This window comes from Pangasianodon hypophthalmus, chromosome 6 (genome assembly GCF_027358585.1).
Source record: "Pangasianodon hypophthalmus isolate fPanHyp1 chromosome 6, fPanHyp1.pri, whole genome shotgun sequence".
Lineage (NCBI taxonomy): Eukaryota > Metazoa > Chordata > Actinopteri > Siluriformes > Pangasiidae > Pangasianodon > Pangasianodon hypophthalmus.
In genome coordinates, this window is record NC_069715.1 from 3,036,978 (window position 1) to 3,056,548 (window position 19,571).

A 19,571-nucleotide genomic window follows, 5' to 3' on the forward strand; every position below is an offset into this window, starting at 1 on the left:
TTCACCAGTAAATATCATCGGCATAGAGATCCTACTCTGACTGATATTGGCCCTCTGCTTTTATTATGATCTGAAAACATCAGGGCAGCGCAATTATAATTCCTGAGTCCCATATTGAAGCAGGAACACCTCCGCTGTGTGCAATAAGCTCTCTTCTGAAGGAAATGATGTCTCTGATCCCAAAGGAAATCTGCTTTAAGTGCATATATCTGTACCTCCTCACATTCTCAAAACTGAACTCCCAATCTGTCTCTGTATCTCTCTGTTAAGATCACGTCTACTGGATTCAGCTTTCATTAGCTTTATTTTTATGGCGAGCTATAAAATAAAATGAAGATTTCATACTTCTGTTACATTGTAATTTTGGGGCTTAAGGTTGTGTGTAGCGGTGTTCTGTCATGTTCTAACATAGGACTGGAGTGTTGATTTGGAGCTGCTTGCTAATATAATTATTATCGGTATAGATTTTGCAGTCTTGAATTCAACTCTTGTGAATGAATACTGAAAATTGAATCAGTGAATATTGATTTATATACACATACACAGTGGAATTAAATGTTGATTATCCAGGGTCATGGTACTGAATTTTACATGAGCATGACACTAACGACCTCAGAAAGTGCAAATGTGCAACAGCGTAGGACAGAGGCAAAGACAATTGCAGCACAGTGACATACAGTACAGTAAATACAGAGGATAATACAAACAGATATGCAGGTTAGTACAAAACCATACTTTCACCAGGGACTGCACTACACGGTACAGAATGACATTTTAACTGTAAATAGAGCTCCAAAATCGGCTAAAATGACAGAGTTCCACAATGTCTTTCTCAGGCAGTGTAGATCTCAGCAGTGTGGAGCTGGTGTCATTTTTAACTGTTATAACATGGTCAAGTAACAATATAATGTATGATGTGTATCGGTCATTGTGATCTGGAGCTATCGGGCCCAGCACACTCTATATATTGTAATTCCGAGGGTTTCTCAGATTGGGACATCTGGTGTTCAAACAGTGCTTTTGCATTAGATGCATAATTAATAGAATGCTGATATCCACAAAGTGAATCAGACATTTCAACGATGCACATTGTTAAAGTTTTGCATCACTATGCATCATGTCTTGATGCTTTGTTACATGCCTACTATTTAGTAGTTTCCTGATCTGACACACAAAGATTCAGTTCATCAAAATCAGATAAAATTGACTTCTGAGCGATTTCACTTGCCAGTTGTTACATTCACATAAACATCATACCAATCAAACACTGAATAAGAAATCATGAGTGATGAGAGATGTTAGATGTGCTGTCTTGTCCTGCATCTCGCTGTCTGTTCTTTATTTTACTCTTTAAATTAAATAGACTGGCATCCACAGGAATTTCAGCGATTGACACAAAGCTTTGAAACTCACTGACACGCTGATGGACCTGTACTAGATTTAGATGTTGACAGTTCAGAGTTGATATAATCACTAAACTCTGCTTTATCAATGCTGATAGTTGTCAGTGTGGTGTGTGTGTGTGTGTGTGTGTGTGTGTGCATATGAATGAAAGTGATAGGCTGGCCATTTCCTCTCCAAGCAGGTGAGTTATTGATTAGTTAAGACAAACTTGATCAAGTTGCCTGTAGAATTGATTTGGGAGTGAGTCCACAATTTATCATAATAATCTGTTTTAATACTGCAACAATATGCCAGCATTTCAGGCCAACGTTTCATCCATATATAAAAAATATTTAACAGGGTGCAATCCTTGATTTCACCCTTAGACTCCACCGCAACCGCGGATCCACCGCAACCCTGACCAGGTTAAAGCACTTGATGAAAACGATTGAATAAATAGATGTATGACTTTCCATTACAATCAATGATTGATCTTTATCTGCATAAATCCATTTGGATTGCTGCCTTGTTTTTTGAACCAAACACCTTGCTCTGCTAGGTTTACCTCCCCATATCCTGAGTATAAGCACTATTTAACAGCTTGTCACTGTGATACATTGCATAAAATACAACAGCGAAGTAACTTCAAGGCATAAAAACAAAACAGCAGACAAGAATACACAACAAGGGAGATACAAATGCAGGGACCCACTGAGCTAATAATGAGCTCAATGAGACACAGCTGAAATGGCGAGTGATAACAAAAGGAACATAAAGCTTGGCAAGGTGGAATAACTAAAACACAAACACAACATGGCATTAGTATTCTGGGGAAGTGGAGCATTGCTGCGTGCTGTGTGTGTTACTCCTGTGAGATAAAAGTGTCATTTATCCAAATTTAACTACAGCTCCAATCTTACGTGACCGTCGTGCTTCACCAGCGATGCCAAGTGGAACAACATGTCTTCAATATAGGCAATGACAAAATGGTGGAGGGCGTCACAGAGAACAAGGAAGAAGGATGCTGTCCTCTGGTTATCTCTTGTACTCGCTTCGCATGTCCAGTTTGGTGTAGACTCATGTTGACACGACAGCTACCAACTGGAGAGGGTGAAGGCTAACATGTGATTCCTCCAAGACGCATGCATCACAGGGCAGCAGAACACACTCAGAGGAGACTGCTATCTACCCTCTTCCACATACATGAGCTTACAAATGCCAACGATTGGCTAGTGTTGTTTTGACTGACGGAGAGAGAGAGAGTTTGCCCCTCCCACCCGAGAGCACGGCCAGATTGCTCCTTGCATTTAATGGCTTCAAATCTGACGATAAGGGGAACACTTTCTGTTGCACCACTTGGGAGCCATAGTCATGCTTTGACATAAAGCCAGCATCATCTTTGTCTCTGTAACAGAGGGTAAACTCAGGAGCGTGGAAGTATGACAGCAAGTCAGCAGTCACCTGGTTTGCTGAACAACTCCAGTTGGATTGGATTGATGGGATCACTGGGAGTCAACAGCCATAAAAATGCAGGGACCAGCTCAACACCTTTCAATAAGTCTAGCCATTCTGAGGTTTTAATCCATGAGCCAAAGCAGTCAAAGCATCACTTGGTGAAGATGATGTTTTAGTAGTGTAACATAATAGCAGTGTAAAATGTGCAGTATCAGGGGTTACTTTTTTGCCAGGCTTGCTCTAGGTGCTGATCAATGAATCAACCAGCCGCTCCAGAGTCAGCTAGACTTAATACAAGTGACACATTAAAAACAGTGGAATCAAAAATTTGAATGTGGAAAGCTTCAGTTTAATGTGGATTTTTGGTGTAGATTGCACTGATCAGCGCTCCACACCTTGGACAAAATTGAACCCCTCAGTATTTCCTCAGTCATTCCTCAGGTGTTAACTCAGTCTTGCCACCTCCAACTGTGGGGCAACAGCTGAGCTGATGAGTTTTTGTATGATGGCTCCTCTCTGAGTAAATCCTCCAGCTAGATTAAAGGTGATAAATTCATCTGAAGATTGGAAGTTGTCACTGCAGTGTGAAATCATTCCGGTGGAAAGAGAGCACATATCCTGCAGTGATTTATTCCTCTTATTCAGCCTCAGTAGCTGCTCACTATAGTCCCTGTGTTCCGCTGGGTGATCAAAAACGGCTTTAGAGCATGCTGTAAACTGTACGACAGTACCTTCCTGCCTCACCCAGCCCACTTCCCACATAAAATAAGAGGATGAGGAAGATTTATGGATCATCATTGATCATGAAGAAGATTTACTGATCATCACTGTGAAATAGATTTGAATGAAAGAAGACCTAGCAGTCACAAGGATTACATACATATCGCTCAGACTTCACGCTCACGTACTGAGGAGGATTGATTTGTTCTGTCAGAGTGTGTTACACGCAAAGTGGGGGAAAAACTCACACAGCACACACAGAGAGAGAGAGAGAGGCTGCATTAGGATTCAGATAATCATGATCTACACCTAGTACTCTTGCTTTACCAAAGATCTCATCCCTAAAGGGTTAAACCAGATGTAATATTCACTCTGCTTCTCCACACTAAATAAGCTTGTGTAATTACTGCACATGAGCTCGGCCTAGTACCAGTTAGTTACAGAAAGCTAGCTCACCTTTTACCAATCAGTGTACATGATAAAATTTTTACAACAAGAACACATGCCATTTGAGTAGTGTAACGTCCATCGCACTGCACTGTCTTGACGAGGCCTTAACACCTGTGCTCTGGGATGTAAATGACTCCAGCTTCCTTACGGTTCTACATTCTTTACAAGTTGTTTGTTAGTGACTAGAGGGATTGTTAGTTCAAACCCCAGCACTGCTAGTGAGCTGTTCATTCTCAGCTGGATCGGATTCTGAAGTTTGGAACTTCAGATAACAGTGTCTGCTAAATAAATAAATGTTTAGTGGACTCTGGTGCCTCTTATGACTAGCGTTTAAGATGTTTATGCTCGATTTGTCTAGGAGAAGCATACAGAGATAGTCAGCCACAGTGGATCTCTCAGGAGAGAATGTGTGTGTTAATGAGAGTGTAGAGAAGCTCCACTATGTGCTAATATAAGGCAGATAGAGAGGACGCTTCACTTACACGCCTTTTCATTATTCCTGATGCAGAAACGGAGCTTAAATCAATCAGGGGACTGAATACTGGCTTTTAGATGTGTGTGTGTGTGAGTGTGTGTGTGTGTGAATCCATTACTCTGTAATGGATTCCTATTAACAAGTAGTCTGATTACATACAATGCTTTTAAATTAAGAATGTTTATGGAATCAGTCCTAATGTGAGTAATATAAATTATTCATGGATGGAATAAGAAGAGAGAATCTCTGATTTTTTTATCTGCCAGGACCTTCTATATGTTGGTGAAGTCATCGCTACATCTTGCTGTGAACTCAAGCGTTGTGTTTTGAGACGCAGGTTGAAGAGTAATACAGGAATCACACTTGGTTGAACAGACATGTCACTAAATACTGTGTTCAGAGTTAACAATCCTGAACTCTAATCCTCTCTCCCACTGATCCAGGTAACTCATTCATATTCCTGTAATAATACAACTGCAACATTTGTTCTGATATAGATAATGTATCAAATCTAAATATTACTGATGATCAATAAGAACATCACTAATAGAAAGTGAGCCCCAAAAAGCCCTTCCAATGCTCGGGGATCCTCCTGATGGCAGGTGTGTGTTTTGATTAAGTGAACTGATGCCTGGCTAGAAAAACATACAAACTATATATCACATTTTCTCTGAAGCTCTTAAATTATTCCTCCCGCCAATGCGACATAATATAGAAAAATATTGAACACAAATATTGAACACAAATATTGAACGCAGAGTAAAAGCTTTCCTGAATGTCAGGTCAGTATTTTAGCTTGCAGCCCTGTGGTGAGGGAAAATAACAGCTTTATCCTGATTTACCCCCATCGAATATCTAGAGATGGGAACAAACCCTGGATGAGATACCAGTTCATCACCATGCACAGACATGTTTAGCCAAACCACCTACTGACATGTTTTTGGGAGAACCAGGAGTAAACCCACATGGACAAGGCGAGAACATGCACAGAAGCTCCACACAGATAGTAACCTGAGCTCAGGATCGAACCTGTAGCTTTAAAGTGCCAATTCTACCTGCTGAGTTGTAATAAATGTATTTTCTTCCTTCATATCTGACTGCTGCTTCCACCTGCCCGCATGACTGCCTGCTCTTGAGACTTTTTCAGCCCCCTCAATGCCATGTTTTCTCACTTCTTCCCGTGTACATACGGCACAATGGACGCACTTAACAGTGATTTCAGTATCGGAATATATAGATTTAGTATTCAGCACTTTAAAAGGTTAACCAGGTTAATTAGAAAAATATATATCTTTACTGTAAAACTTTATGTAGTCTTTATCTGAGTTAACTCAGACCCTTGATGGTGGTGCTGCTGACCCCCGTGGGTGTTCCTGACCTACCTGCAGTACTCTAGTGTTTATGATTTCCATGGATCAGGCAGTAAAGCTGAAACACCAAGCAGTGAAATCTGGTGATGGAGAGAGACCAGGGTTACTGCTCAGTTTCATACAATTACTGTGCTTCTGTCCTCTTCCTCCTCTTCCTCCTATGAGCAGTCTGTTTAATGCTTCTGTGAAGAGCTGCCAGCTGGGAACAATCAGGGTGGAAAGTGACACTAATTTCCTCCCAGCTGTGAGTGTTTGTTTGTAGTTTTGCCCCAGGCCATGTGCACTTGTTGATGTTTTGATCAGAGTCCCATGTGCTTAGTGTGTCCCTGTACATGGTGCAGAAATCCTCACATCAGCGGTTGGGGCACAGGTGAGAGTGGAAATAAGAGGAGGCAGAAATGAGTACAGTCATTAACATAATAATAATAAATAATAATAATAATAATAATAATAAAACAGCCAATTTATATACTTTTATTTTAGCTTGTTGTTTTCGGGTCAACATCTGTCTCAATGTTTCCATTTTCAGTTGATTAAAACATGCAAAATTACAAAGGTACAATAATTGAAACTTAATGTAGCGTATAACGAAACAAAAGTTGAGCATTAGTAGGTAACAAAATTAAACATGGCTAATTAAATATTAGCATTCTGTCCAAGACAGCTAATGTGCACTGTTGTGCTGTTTTGCTTTCTCAGCAAAATTTCCACCCCATCTGCATCTCAAAAACTGCACAAAAAGCCCAGAAACTAGCCCAAAAGTGTTCAGGAATGCAAAAAGGAAGTTGTGTTTTACTTCCTATTCTAAGTCTTTGATTAGAAACAAGTTCACTGTGATGCAAAGCCATTTCTTATTTGTTGTTTTAAAACTAGACCAATTGGTGTAAAGAATGCAACGCTGCTGGTGCGACTCTCGAGGATGTGTGTCTGAAACACTAAGATCACACAGCTCTTTGTAGCTCAAAAGTGGTGTTTTTGGATCTTGAGATCGTGAATCAGCCGGGAAATTCTGTCTTAAAGCAGAGAGAGAGAGAGAGAGAGAGAGAGAGAGCGAGAGAGAGAATGTGTTATTCGTGCAGGTAGTACGCTAGCGTAATTGAAAAGCATCATGTTTAGGAGAAGAGTTTTTAAACTCCTGTATCCTCTCCTAATTCGAGATACAGAGGAAGTTAGTTTTTCAGAGAAGGGAGTGTAGGCCTCCATCCATCCATCTACCTATTCTCACAACTGTAACCACTTGACACGCACCATCAGTGTGACTATAATCTGAATGGCAATTTAATGCATCATTAATCCGATTATCTTTTCTACCCTCTATTCGCTCGCTTTGTGTGGCTGTGTTTAACTGATCTCAGATCAGTAGAGACCTGTGAAATAAAGACAATTATCTCTGAGCTGTTTTTGATTAATGAGCCATCTGTCTATCAAACTTCCTGCAGGCCATTAGCCGACTGACCGGCCGCTCCATAACACACACCTTTTTGTTGATTTTCATTCTGTTTAAACAGGAGGCAGATTAGCAAAATCACAGTGCAGCAGGAGGCAATCAACCAACTCCATTGACTTTTTTTAAATGAAATTTGAAAGAAAGATAAAATTATTCAATGGAGGCTTCAGATGATGAAGCACATGACTGTGCATAAGTAGCAGCACATACTGTAGACATCATGTTTGTAAGGACATGACTACTGCTAGAAGATGATGTGTTATCATGTGTGTAAGTGGGATTGTGGATGTGGGGTGTGTTTAATACGGATAACAGCAGGGAATACTGGTGGCTTTGTGTACACTGACAGCTCAGGTGAGGTGCTGGATTACAGAGGGAACAGTCTCATTGTCTTTACCAACATTCACAAGAAACAGCAGCGTACGAGATTTCGCAAAACCCGAGGCAACTCAAGCAGAGCCGAGTGCACTTAACTGCTGAAAAAATGATAATTATCACAGTATGAAATGCTTCATTTATTCAGCATGACAGGCAGATTCTCTCCATTTCACACTGGTGTGTGTACAACATGATCTGTCTATACTGTGGCCCTGCAGATGCTTTTCTACAGGAAATTCCACACTCAGCACTAAAGGGCAACGTGTGAGTGAAGCTGCACTGCTCACTTTACTGTCTGTTTGGCTTCAACATCTTTCTGAGTAATTACGGTTTCCCCATGTGCACTAAATCTCTTGGGAAAATTGACATTTTGTTTAAGATGCAGCGTCAGTACAACTAGGGGTGCGGTGATACCAATTTCTTCAGACTGAGTATGAGTACATGTTTTTTGGTACGCGCCGATACTAATACCCAAGATGAGTAATCTACGTGGTATAAATCAATCAGGGACATCACAGAACATTTTATTCAGGTCTCTTTATGTTTTCCTCATTTTAAATAGCAACCGTGAAGCTACAAGGTTCATTATTCATAATATTATTGAGTTGATTTTCTTCCTGAGTTGATTTTTCTTGGCTGATTGTCAAGAACAACATACTGGAACATTTTCAATGTAATTTTCACTCACATAGCGTCGCCTGTGGACATTTTTCTCACCTAGCCTGTGTCTGCTGCTAACGATGAACTCCTCATGCTAAGTTTTATGTTTATTAATCCTTATTAATCGTGAAATACGTCCAGATCGCTGGCTTTTTGTGTAGTTTGTACATTAGTGTGACAGTGTACACCAGGCTCATGTCCCATGTCGGATGTTAGTACTGGATCATTTTGTATGAGTAAATGACCAACACATGATAACTTTAAATTAGATTTTGCTTGTATTGCATACTTAATTAAAATAAAATTCCTTGCAACCTCACCACCTGATTATACACTGTTTCAACATCACCTTGTCTCTTCAACATCTTCTCTCTCTCTCTCTCTTTCTCTCTCTTTTTCATTTTCTAGTGTGTATAGAGATGCTGTGGGCAGACTGTAACGTGCTGGAGGCTGTGAGAGGGAGGCGGGGGTCACGTCGGGGGTCTCGACCGAAGCTTTCCTGCTCCTTCTGGTTTGTTCTGCTGTTTGGCGCCGGAGGTTTGGTGCTCTTCATCCACCTACAGGATCTATCAGACATGGTGCTGCAGCAGGGACCAGGTAAGTTCCTCTGTTAATGCACACACACACACACACACACACACATACACTCACAGTTTTCAACCACCACTGTTTACAAATGATTTTTTTGAGCAGCCCTACTCACATCCAGAGAGAGGGAAAAGAGAAATACTTTCAGGGAAGTAAGGTTCAGGTTTGTCACGTCAGTCATTGTCCCTCTAGTACGTCCCCAAACCCCTCCATCATGTTGAGGACTGATACCAAACCACGCCTCATCTGCTACAGTGTGTGTTTCAGTAAATCAGAAGGCTACACCTTTTTTTTTTAACATAATGACAATCACGTCTGAACTGCACCTGAAGCAGGTGAAATGTTACAGCGACAAGATTCAAACATGTGGAAATGAGGAGGGAAATGACACAAAGTCGTATTTAGTACAGTATTGCAACGCAGCACAAAGAGAACCTCTACTACAGAAAAAATGCATGCTGGGAAACAGGAGCGCTCTCTCTGTCCTGAGCTCACTGGAAACTCGATAGGCCTCTCACCTCATGCTCTCTTATCCAGTAAATCTAATCTGTGACCTTATCCTGTTTCTGCTCTTCCTTCCTCTCTGTTGCTGCCACTCATCTGCCCCAGTCTCGTTATCTCTCGTTTTCTCCGTGTCTCTAAGAGTCATCAGCAGGAACGGACCTGCTATTGACTCTCCTGCATTACGAGCTTGTAATCCATAAACACTGCTCTGCTCTGTTTATTCCTGAGCTTGTGCAGTAAATTGGATGAAATGGAGAGTCTTTCTGAAATAAAAGCTGTAATTACAGAGCAGACAGACAGGATAAAAACAGAGAAACTCCTCCATTATGTACACTTTACATCTCACAGCTCTAATACTCTATTCAGCTGGCAATCTTTCAGCCTACAGTCTAATCGTGTTAGAAGGTCAGTTTAGTTTTGTCTCTGGTTAAAGCTGATGTTGCTGCAGAACAAAGTTAAAGTATAAATTCCACAGTAAAAATGTAATTTCATCTCTGAATGTAACCATTGCAGCTGAAACACTAAATCTGATCTGAACTCCATAATCCTGCCCTAATTTCCATCTCTTAATATAATTAATCTCATATCTATGACCCAGGCCCTGCTTCTGTCCTAAACATTGTACACACAAGTTCACTCTTTTTAAACAGCAGTATTACACCTATAGGAAGATCACATTACTTCCTGAACATAGTTTTGGGGTCAGTTTTATTTTTTTGAGTTAGGGGGTGTTGACTATCCCTGTGTTTCACATAATGCTATTTTGAGGAGTGACTGCATCAGTGTTATTGTGCCTCATTAAGATGATTTATTTTCATTTATACTGATAATCGACTGCTCTGATACACTTCATTACATACAGTACATCTTCAAGCAGCAGTGCAGAGGATCCTCCTTGTCACACTGCCTTGTAACTGTGCTAGCTAGCTACGTTTTGGGAAGTTTAAGTATTGCCAACATTAGCAAAAGTTTATTAGCTGATATTGACTTTCCCTCACTATAATGAATATGAATTTATTCTGCTCTTGGTGAAAAACACTGGGACCGTTCTTTACCCACTCAGACATGAAGAGTCACTTGGGTTTTGTGCTATTAAATGCTTCGAGGCTCTCTGGAACAGGATGAGGAGTTGCTTATGGGATAAATATATCTGGAAAATATAAATTTCATCATTTTTATGCCAGTTAAAGTGGAATCATCAGTTCAGAGGAAAGTACACAAGTCTATTTTATCAACAGTTTTGTCAAGGTACTGTTTATTCTCCTACGAAGTAATTAGTGAAGTTCACGTTGTGCAGTGAAGCCAGAAATTCAGCTCAAATATGGCGACTGCAACAGACAAATGACGTGAATGAAATGCTAGTATCTGTAGGCTGCAGACACAAAGGTAGAGAAAAAAGCAGCAATTCAGTGCCATCCATAAAGTCTTGATGGACACCTGCCAGATCCAGAAGAGCTGAGAGGGAACAGAGGAGTCTAATTTTAACAGCATGAGAGACAGAGAGAGAGAGAGAGAGAGAGAGAGAGAGAGAGAGAGAATAAAGAATAAAAGCAGATGCTATGAGTGATCTGACTTACAAAGTGGTGCAGAGATATATGAGAAAGAGAAAGCGAGTGAGAGCTACTGCAGCTGACACAAAGAAAGAATGTAGGAGAAAAGAACTATAAATAAGATAAAGAGAAAAGAGCCACTCTGGCATGACTGAAAGTGTGTCTCCTCTGTGATGATGAGGAAGAAGATGAAGGGGGCTGTGAGATGGCTGGGGCACTCGGCGTTTGTGTAGAACAGTCTCAGATGAGGTACTTCTTCTTCCTCCATCACTCAATGCATTCAAACCACCCCATTCCACTCTACCCCTCCACCCTACCCCTCCACTCCACCCCTCCATTCCACCTCTCTACATTGCCCCTCCACTCTACCTCTCCATTCTACCCCTCTACCCTACTTCTCCACCCTACCCCTCCACTCCACGCCTCCATTCCACCCCTCTACATTGCCCCTCCACTCTACCCCTCCATTCTACCCCTCTACCCTACTTCTCCACTCTACCCCTCCATTCTACCCCTCTACCCTACTTCTCCACTCTACCCCTCCACTCTATGCCTCCGTTCCACCCCTCTACCTTGCCCCTTCACTCTACCCCTCCATTCTGCCCCTCTACCCTACTTCTCCACCCTACCCCTCCACTCTACCCCTCTACCCTACTTCTCCACTCTACCCCTCCACTCCATGCCTCCATTCCACCCCTCCACCCTTCTTCAACACTCTACCCCTCCACGCCTCCGTTCCACCCCTCTACATTGCCCCTCCACTCTACCCCTCCATTCTACCCCTCTACCCTACTTCTCCACTCTACCCCTCCATTCTACCCCTCTACCCTACTTCTCCACTCTACCCCTCCACTCTATGCCTCCGTTCCACCCCTCTACCTTGCCCCTTCACTCTACCCCTCCATTCTGCCCCTCTACCCTACTTCTCCACCCTACCCCTCCACTCTACCCCTCTACCCTACTTCTCCACTCTACCCCTCCACTCCATGCCTCCATTCCACCCCTCCACCCTACTTCAACACTCTACCCCTCCACGCCTCCGTTCCACCCCTCTACCTTGCCCCTCCACCCTACCTCTCCATTCTACCCCTCTACCCTACTTCTCCACTCTACCCCTCCACTCCATGCCTCCATTCCACCCCTCTACCTTGCCCCTTAACTCTACCCCTCCACTCCATGCCTCCATTCCACCCCTCTACATTGCCCCTCCACACTACCCCTCCACTCTACCACTCCACCCTACTTCTCCACTCTACCCCTTCACCCTTACCTTCCACTTAACCCCTCTTCTCTACCCCTCTACTGTGTCCCTCCATTCTACCCCTCCACCCTGCCCCTTTATCCTTCCCCTCCACCTCAGGACATTGGGACAATGTCCAAATAAACACTGTCCTTTCACAATGGCTACGTATGCTAGGAATTAGGAGAGGAGTCTAACAATATATCAACACGAACAATCCGACTCAAATCAAGCTGTAAATCAGTAAAAGAGCTTTCACTCCCACACACTTCATCCACTTTACAATGAGATTTCATATTGAATCATCTCATATTGAATTGTTTATTGATTTGGAGCCACAACTCAGGCTCACACACACACAGTCTCTCTTCCTCACACACAAGTGCTTACTGTGCATCTTAATTTAGCTCTTTATTATATGTAATTGTATATAATTGAATTGTAATTATATTAAACTCAACTGTTTGTGAGTAACAGAGCTGTGTCTAGACAAGCTGTAGGAGAACAGACAAATCTGTCAATCATCATCAGATCTGACCTGAATAATCACTTCAGTTTCACTCGAGCGAATAAACTGCACAACACACACACACACAAACACACACACACACACACACACATCAATCTGATACAGATATTTAAACTCAGAAACACACACTTCACTGTGAGGGCCAAGTGTCACACAGCAGGTTTATAAGAAAATGTTGTGCTTCAGGTAAAAACATCCATTTTTTAAAATAGGATAATGGCTGATGGGAAAAGGGGCTTCTCTGTCTCCACCCAGGCATTATGGGAAATCCTGTTGATGAAGCACAATCAATAATGAGACAGTTAAGAGAACAGAGTGGAAATCTGTAAAATTTTAATAGACTTTATGTACATAGTTCTAGTGGTCAAATGAACAGACATTAAAAATGTTTGAGAGTTTTGTTGCTGGATGCATGGTTTTCTTCCCCTTTTTATTTTTTTCTTAAAAATGTTAAGTCTGTCATCATTCTGTGAATGGTCAAGGTCACTGGCACAGTCTGTGTCAGCGCTCTCCAGAGTTTTCCTCCTCTCACTCTCACTGCAACACAGAGCAGAAAAAAAAATCATTAACTGCACACAGGTGTAGACACTCACTCATTACCTGCTCGTTCTCTGGGACCCACCAAAATGCATCTGCAAAAGATGACTGCTGCGTAACTTAAAAAAAAAAACTGTATTGACATTTTTTTCCATCCAGAATGTATGTCTATCATAAATATTGTCTTAATTGACTGCAATTTTTTAAATTAATTGATAAAGATGATGAAACAGAAGACAGAATGTACAATCCACTGATAAAATATCGGCTATACTTTTGTCTCAGTGAACAACCTCCAAATACAATGATACAGAAATAAAACTCGTCACATGACACCAGTAAGAGCTCGACTTTTAAATGTGCTGTAGTGTCCCATCTTATACAGACCTCATGGTAGAAGATGAAAGATTCATCAATATCTGTAAAATATTAATCGTACTCTCAGTTTCTATTGTCTACAGTGGCACACAATTCTGAAGTATTTTTCACATACGGTCTCTTAGACAGCTTTTTATCAGCTGCTGTTTGGAAAGGAAAAAGACAGAGTTATTTGTCAAAGAGAAAATGTAAACTGTGTTTGTTTTTTTTGATGACCTTGATGAAATATAGGAGAAATAACTAATGAAATTTTGAAGAGCAGGGAGAGATGAGAGTAAGTGTTGACAGTGACAGAGAGACCGCAGGGATCAGTGGTGATGTGGAACTCGGTGTAAAACCTCCTCAGTAACCCCCCACCAGAAAAACAAAACATCACTCCTTTTCCTCTGAGGTTTCTGGTTCTTCTGTCAGGACGATCGCAGACTGAACACGTCACTGCTTCTTCATGGTTAACATCTCCCTACAGACGATAGACAGCCGCAGAAAAACAGAGAGAGAGAGAGAGAGAGACTGTAATGGGGTTATATAAGACATTTTTTTAAGACGTGGCCCCATCCACATGTATACAGAAATTTTTGAAAATGTAGTTTTTACCCTCCATTCCCATCTAAATGAAGAGTTTTTTCAAAATATATATTTCCGTCCACACGAAAACACAAAAACAATTCGAAAACGCTCACTTGAGCAGCCAGCACAGTGATAGTCAAACATTAAGAGCTACGTATAGAGCTGTAGGAAAGACAAGATGCGGTACAACACTCACATGGCCAAAAGTTCTGAGAAAAAAGAAAAAAAAAACGACAAGCATGAGGATTCACATGATGAGGTGGAACTACTGCTTAATGTTATACTCAAATACAAACTGTTGACCCGTGTCTTTCTGAACTGTGTGCTGTGTGATGTCAGCATTTACAAAAACATGTGTTTTTTTTTTCCTCCGCATTTGAGGGCATTTTCAAAGAGCTTTGTTTTTAGGGACCCAAAAGTCTGTTCATGTGGATGTGAGACGAAAATGCAAAGAATAAATGATGTTTTTAAACATATATCCGTATCTGTGTGGACTGTGCCTCAGGCATGAAGAAGAGAAATTAAGAGAGATGAAGCAAAACAGGAACAACAGCCGCAACAGCTCTTATTGTGGGCCAAATCCCATTTCTCAGTCGACTCCCTTAATCCAGAACATGGCTTTACAGAGAAAACCTTAATTAGAGGCTCTAATTATCTCAATGTGTTTATGTTTAATTAAAGCCGCATCCAGAAAACAGCATTCAGATGGAGGCTGTTTATTCATGTGGAGCGTGTGAGAGACATAACTGCAGTCAGGAATGACACTTGTTTGAGGACAATGGAGGAGTGGAGGATCCTCATCTCTCTTTCCATCGCTGAGAGATCTGTGGGTCCCGCCTCGTCTGGAAGGACAAAAGATGATGAGAAAAACAAGCTGTCAGCTGGTGAAAGGTCCTTCTTCTGACAGGAGGAAGAGGAGACGCAGTGCAGGAGGACGCACTGACGCCCGTCTCCTCCATCGCCATGATGGAGGGAGAGATAATGACACATAGAGAAAGAGGAGCAAAACAGAGAGAGAAAAGTGTCTGGGAAAGAAAAGGGGAAAGATTGTTGAAAAGATTTTACAGCTGTGTGTGAGCTAGCTTTATACCACAGCACTGTTGAATACTTGATTGTAATTGGTTGAAATTAACGCGCTTGTTCTAATACGCTATCGTTTCTGGAGTAACAGCTCCTTCATAAGGACATTTACAGCGGACGCTCCGCATAAGTGAATAAAAAAACTTGTGTAATCATTCATATAGTGAGGTTTTCTGTAAAATTGAACATTTATGGAAGGAGTCTCCAATGTCAGCGCTTTGTAACAGTCAGAGGTAAAGCTATAATCTTAAGGTGTCTGTCATCTTCAGGACAGAGGAGTTTACACTTTTTGTGTATTCTCAATAACATGACAAGCTGCGATTTTTGTTTTATTCATTTCAAGAGAGAATAAAGAGAGGCTGTGAGGGAACGACTGTTTATAGCTGCTATAACATAAGTGAGAACAGGAACTAACGTGTATTTCCTCAATGTACCACAACATTAGTTGCAACTATGAATGGATAAAACATGCAACATTTCATTTCTTAATTAATAAAAATGGTTAGTGTGGGCAAATTGCTGTGGTTCAGGAGGAATAAAACACTTTACATGTGCTGTTACCATTAAAAAGTGATAATAGTAAATCTGCTTGATCACCCTGCCCTGTCGTTGATTATTTACCTATAACAGCATGACACTGAGTGTTTTCTTCCTTACATATCATTAGTCTCAGTCATTGGCTAGCTTCCATGTTTGGTGCTTATATTTTCCAATTCCCTAGAGCTTTCATTACAAAGCTAAGACAAAGCGGAGATGTGATGAAATGTGATGGAAACAGATTGAAATAAATGCTGATGTAGTGAGTGTGTGTTCCCATCTCTCCATGACTGTGTGTGTTTTTGGCTGGAGCTCTTTTGATGACATCATCTCGTTTCTCCTGTTCAGAATATTTAACAGAACTGTTGCTGGTGGAAACACAACGACTTACAACATTTGAAAATTTGCTTAAAATGTGTAAACTTCTAGGATGGAACTGATCCTGTCAATTGTGTAAAAGGTTTGCAGCTGGTGCTGTGAGGAAGCTACGATGCCAGACTCTCTCTCTCTCTCTCTCTCTCTCTCTCTCTCTCTCTCTGTCTTCCTGTGATTTCCTGTAAGGAGGCGATGAGACACGCTGTCTCACCCATCTAACTGGCTCTGGTTCTTTTTAAAAGCCTCCACAATGGCCTCAGCGTTTCTTTTTAAAAATATGAAAAGCTGAGTATGTCTCAGACTGATCTAAGTGCGGCTGTGCTAATGGCTTCAGCTAAACAGTGGATTCTGTATGTGTGTGTGTGTGTGTGGGTTTGTCTTAATGTGAATGTAATTTTCTGCTCTATACACAAGAAACATCACTAAATGTGAAAGTCACTAAAAGGCAACGTTCCGACTGTTTACGGTTTTCTTTCGCTCTAGATCCGAGGCTTTTCCCCACACACTCAGTGATATCGATCCTGAAACAGCAGCCATGTGTTATGAAATTGATACGTTCTCTGACTTTTACCGGTTCTCGGGTTTTATGATGGACTGCGTTGGCGTGTGGCATTTTTATGATTCAGAGGCGAGCTAAAGAAAATAAATGATGCAGCCTCTAAATGCTCGCTAAAACTTTCAGAGGCTGGCTGACAAATCCATCTTCACTAAACATGAGATTTTCAGAGATGCAGGTCGCAGTGTTTGTCCTCTGAAGCTGTTTGGGCTGCCTCTCTTTATCTTCTGGGTGCTCACTCTAAATCCGTTCATCTGTCCAGCAAAATCCGTCCAGCGACGAGAACGTTGAGCCTTCTGATTAATCTGACTGAAGATTCCAGGAACTAATCCAGGAATAAAACCTGAGAGAAACTTCTCATAAAGTGTCATATCACAGTTTCCATAAGAAATAAAACTCTCTTGGTCCCTTTTTATGTTTGTATTGTTTAATATTTTAACTACTGGAGCTTGGATTCGTTCAGCTGATCAGCATCAGAAGATCAGAAGATTTGTGATGGCTAAAGCTCTGGAGGTGAAGAGACTCTGCACAGAGTGTTTAGAGTAAGAGGATTTCTGAGCTTTGTATAAAACGCCCAGCAGAACTGAGTCTTTAAACCCAACATAATGGAGGGATTTGTCAAGCCTGCTTACAGGTGGGAGTGACATTTCCAAGTCTTCTATTTTTCAACACTGTGATGTGGCTGAAAAAATATCATATAGCTCTGAAAAAGGGAAATGCTTTTGGTCTTGACTCTCACTTCCTGCTTCCTGTTTGATTTCTCCCTTGGCACATTCCATTTCAGACCACAAACCTAATTATTGTGTTTATCTTTGGAATGCTTTTACATTTATCTTTGATTAAGGTTTATCTTTCCTCTTACATTCACTCCACATTTGTGTTAAAGGTTTTTTTTTTTGCTGCATTAGCTTGAGCTAACACCTTTTACAAGTAAATTCACCTGCATTAACAGGCTTAGTTCTAAAATATAGTCCTTCACCATAAAATCATCTCTAAATTCTCATCACTTTCGTCTTAGCAACAAATTCAAGTGACACTAAATTCTACAGCACGCTCTCGTCTTCATGTAGCTGCCGCTAAACTGTGATTCAGTCGATGGACCTGTCAGTGCTGAAGACAGCGAGGAGTGAGTGTGCATTCATTATGATAGAGACAGTTAACCACACACACACATACATAAACACACACACATAAACACACACACACACACACACACATAAACACACACACACACACACAGGTGATTTGAATTCAGGTCAGGCTGCCTGTTGGTCCTCATGATTGACGTGTCCCCTCGCTCTCACCAACTTTAACAAAAGTTCATTAATTAACAGCAGAAAGATTGTTAAATGCCGGTTGCCATAGTAACCAGTGCAAAATTTGCACAGAATTTGTGTATGCTGGATCATACACAGCACTGATGAATTGGGGTCGTTGTGTTTTCAGATAGCATTAGCACTGAAGCTTCAGTTCCAGCAGCTCTTGAATCTGTTTAATGATATTACATACATATATAAATATTGTACTTGCAAATGAAGCTCCACTGAATGAAACTGAGTTGAAATGAGAATTTAGAGAGAATGTGTTTTTACGCTCATTCCCAAGTTTAATTGATGAATTTCTGGATCAGTAACTAAAAGCTTTAATCTGATATTCTTCATAGCACATATTTTATGCACAGAAGCGCTTTCATTAATGTACTGTATATTATATCTATATATAAGAATTTATATTTAAAATACATGGGGAAAATTGATGCATGTTAACATATTCATACACTCTTCTAATCAGAAAATTCAAACCCCACTGGCTGTATCACTGACTGAAACACTTTGGTGCTACATTCATTTTGTTTGCCTTGTTTGTGTGAGTAGAATCAGTTTCAGTGTGTGGAATCGACTCCATAGCTTTGGGGTTGACTCTTAGTTTTCACTGACCGGAATCAGGGAGTCGACTCTTTTCAGGATTGACTCCCAGCACCTTAGATGTGAATCGAGAACAGGATGGTGACTTGATTAAAACACAGAGGAAGATTGAAAATATTGAGTATCATCATCATCATCTTCATCCTGGTCAGGGTGACAGTGAGTCCGGAGCCAAGAGAGTGCCAATTTACCATGGATAGGACTCGCAGGGAACCATGCACACAAACACACACACACACATATATGGGAAACTGGAGAACCCAGAGGAAAAACACGCAAACATGGGGAGAACATGTGAAACTCCACACAGATCTGAGCTCAGGATCGATCCATGGACCCTGGAGCTGTGAGGCGGCAGCTACGAAAATTAAAAGCTAATTGAATCAAACAGCTTCTGTACGTGCTGCATGAAGTGACGTAACACACACCACAGTGTGCTTCATAAAATAGACCAAATCACTGATAATAAATTTTGCTGTGAATTATTTTTATTATTGATTTTTGTCTAATAGACACTATTGTCTATTGTCTAGTTTTTGCATCGTTACAATGAACCCTATATTTACTATATAAATAGATCAGATATATCTATAAATATATCCCAATCTATTTCTCTTGCATCAGTGTAATTCGATTATAAATGTAGATTCGATTCAGGAGTTAAAAGAGGCGTCCCAAAACGACAGCTATTTACAGACAGCAGGTGGAAATGGCTCAGGATAATGTGATCATCTGTGAAACAGATTCACTCTCCGCCTCTTTAATCACAGCTCAGTGCTTTTCCTTTATTATACACATTACACATGACTGTACTCATTTTATCACATCACCAGCATCTGGCTGCAGTGGCAGGGTGTGTTATCATCA

The 19,571-nt window shown here is 41.0% G+C and overlaps 1 protein-coding gene across 3 annotated transcripts in view; it reads left to right on the forward strand.

Annotated features, from left to right (window-relative positions):
• The window catches only part of LOC113534491 (carbohydrate sulfotransferase 8), a 101,681-nt gene that overhangs the window by 37,410 nt on the left and 44,700 nt on the right, over positions 1 to 19,571 (forward strand). For 2 of the 3 annotated variants that reach the window (XM_053234884.1, XM_026927340.3), the window contains one exon: positions 8,747 to 8,935. In XM_053234884.1, coding sequence (XP_053090859.1) covers positions 8,747 to 8,935 — 189 coding nt within the window. Of the gene's footprint in view, positions 1 to 8,746; positions 8,936 to 19,571 lie in introns of those variants that run through there. The other variant, XM_053234885.1, reaches the window with a different exon arrangement.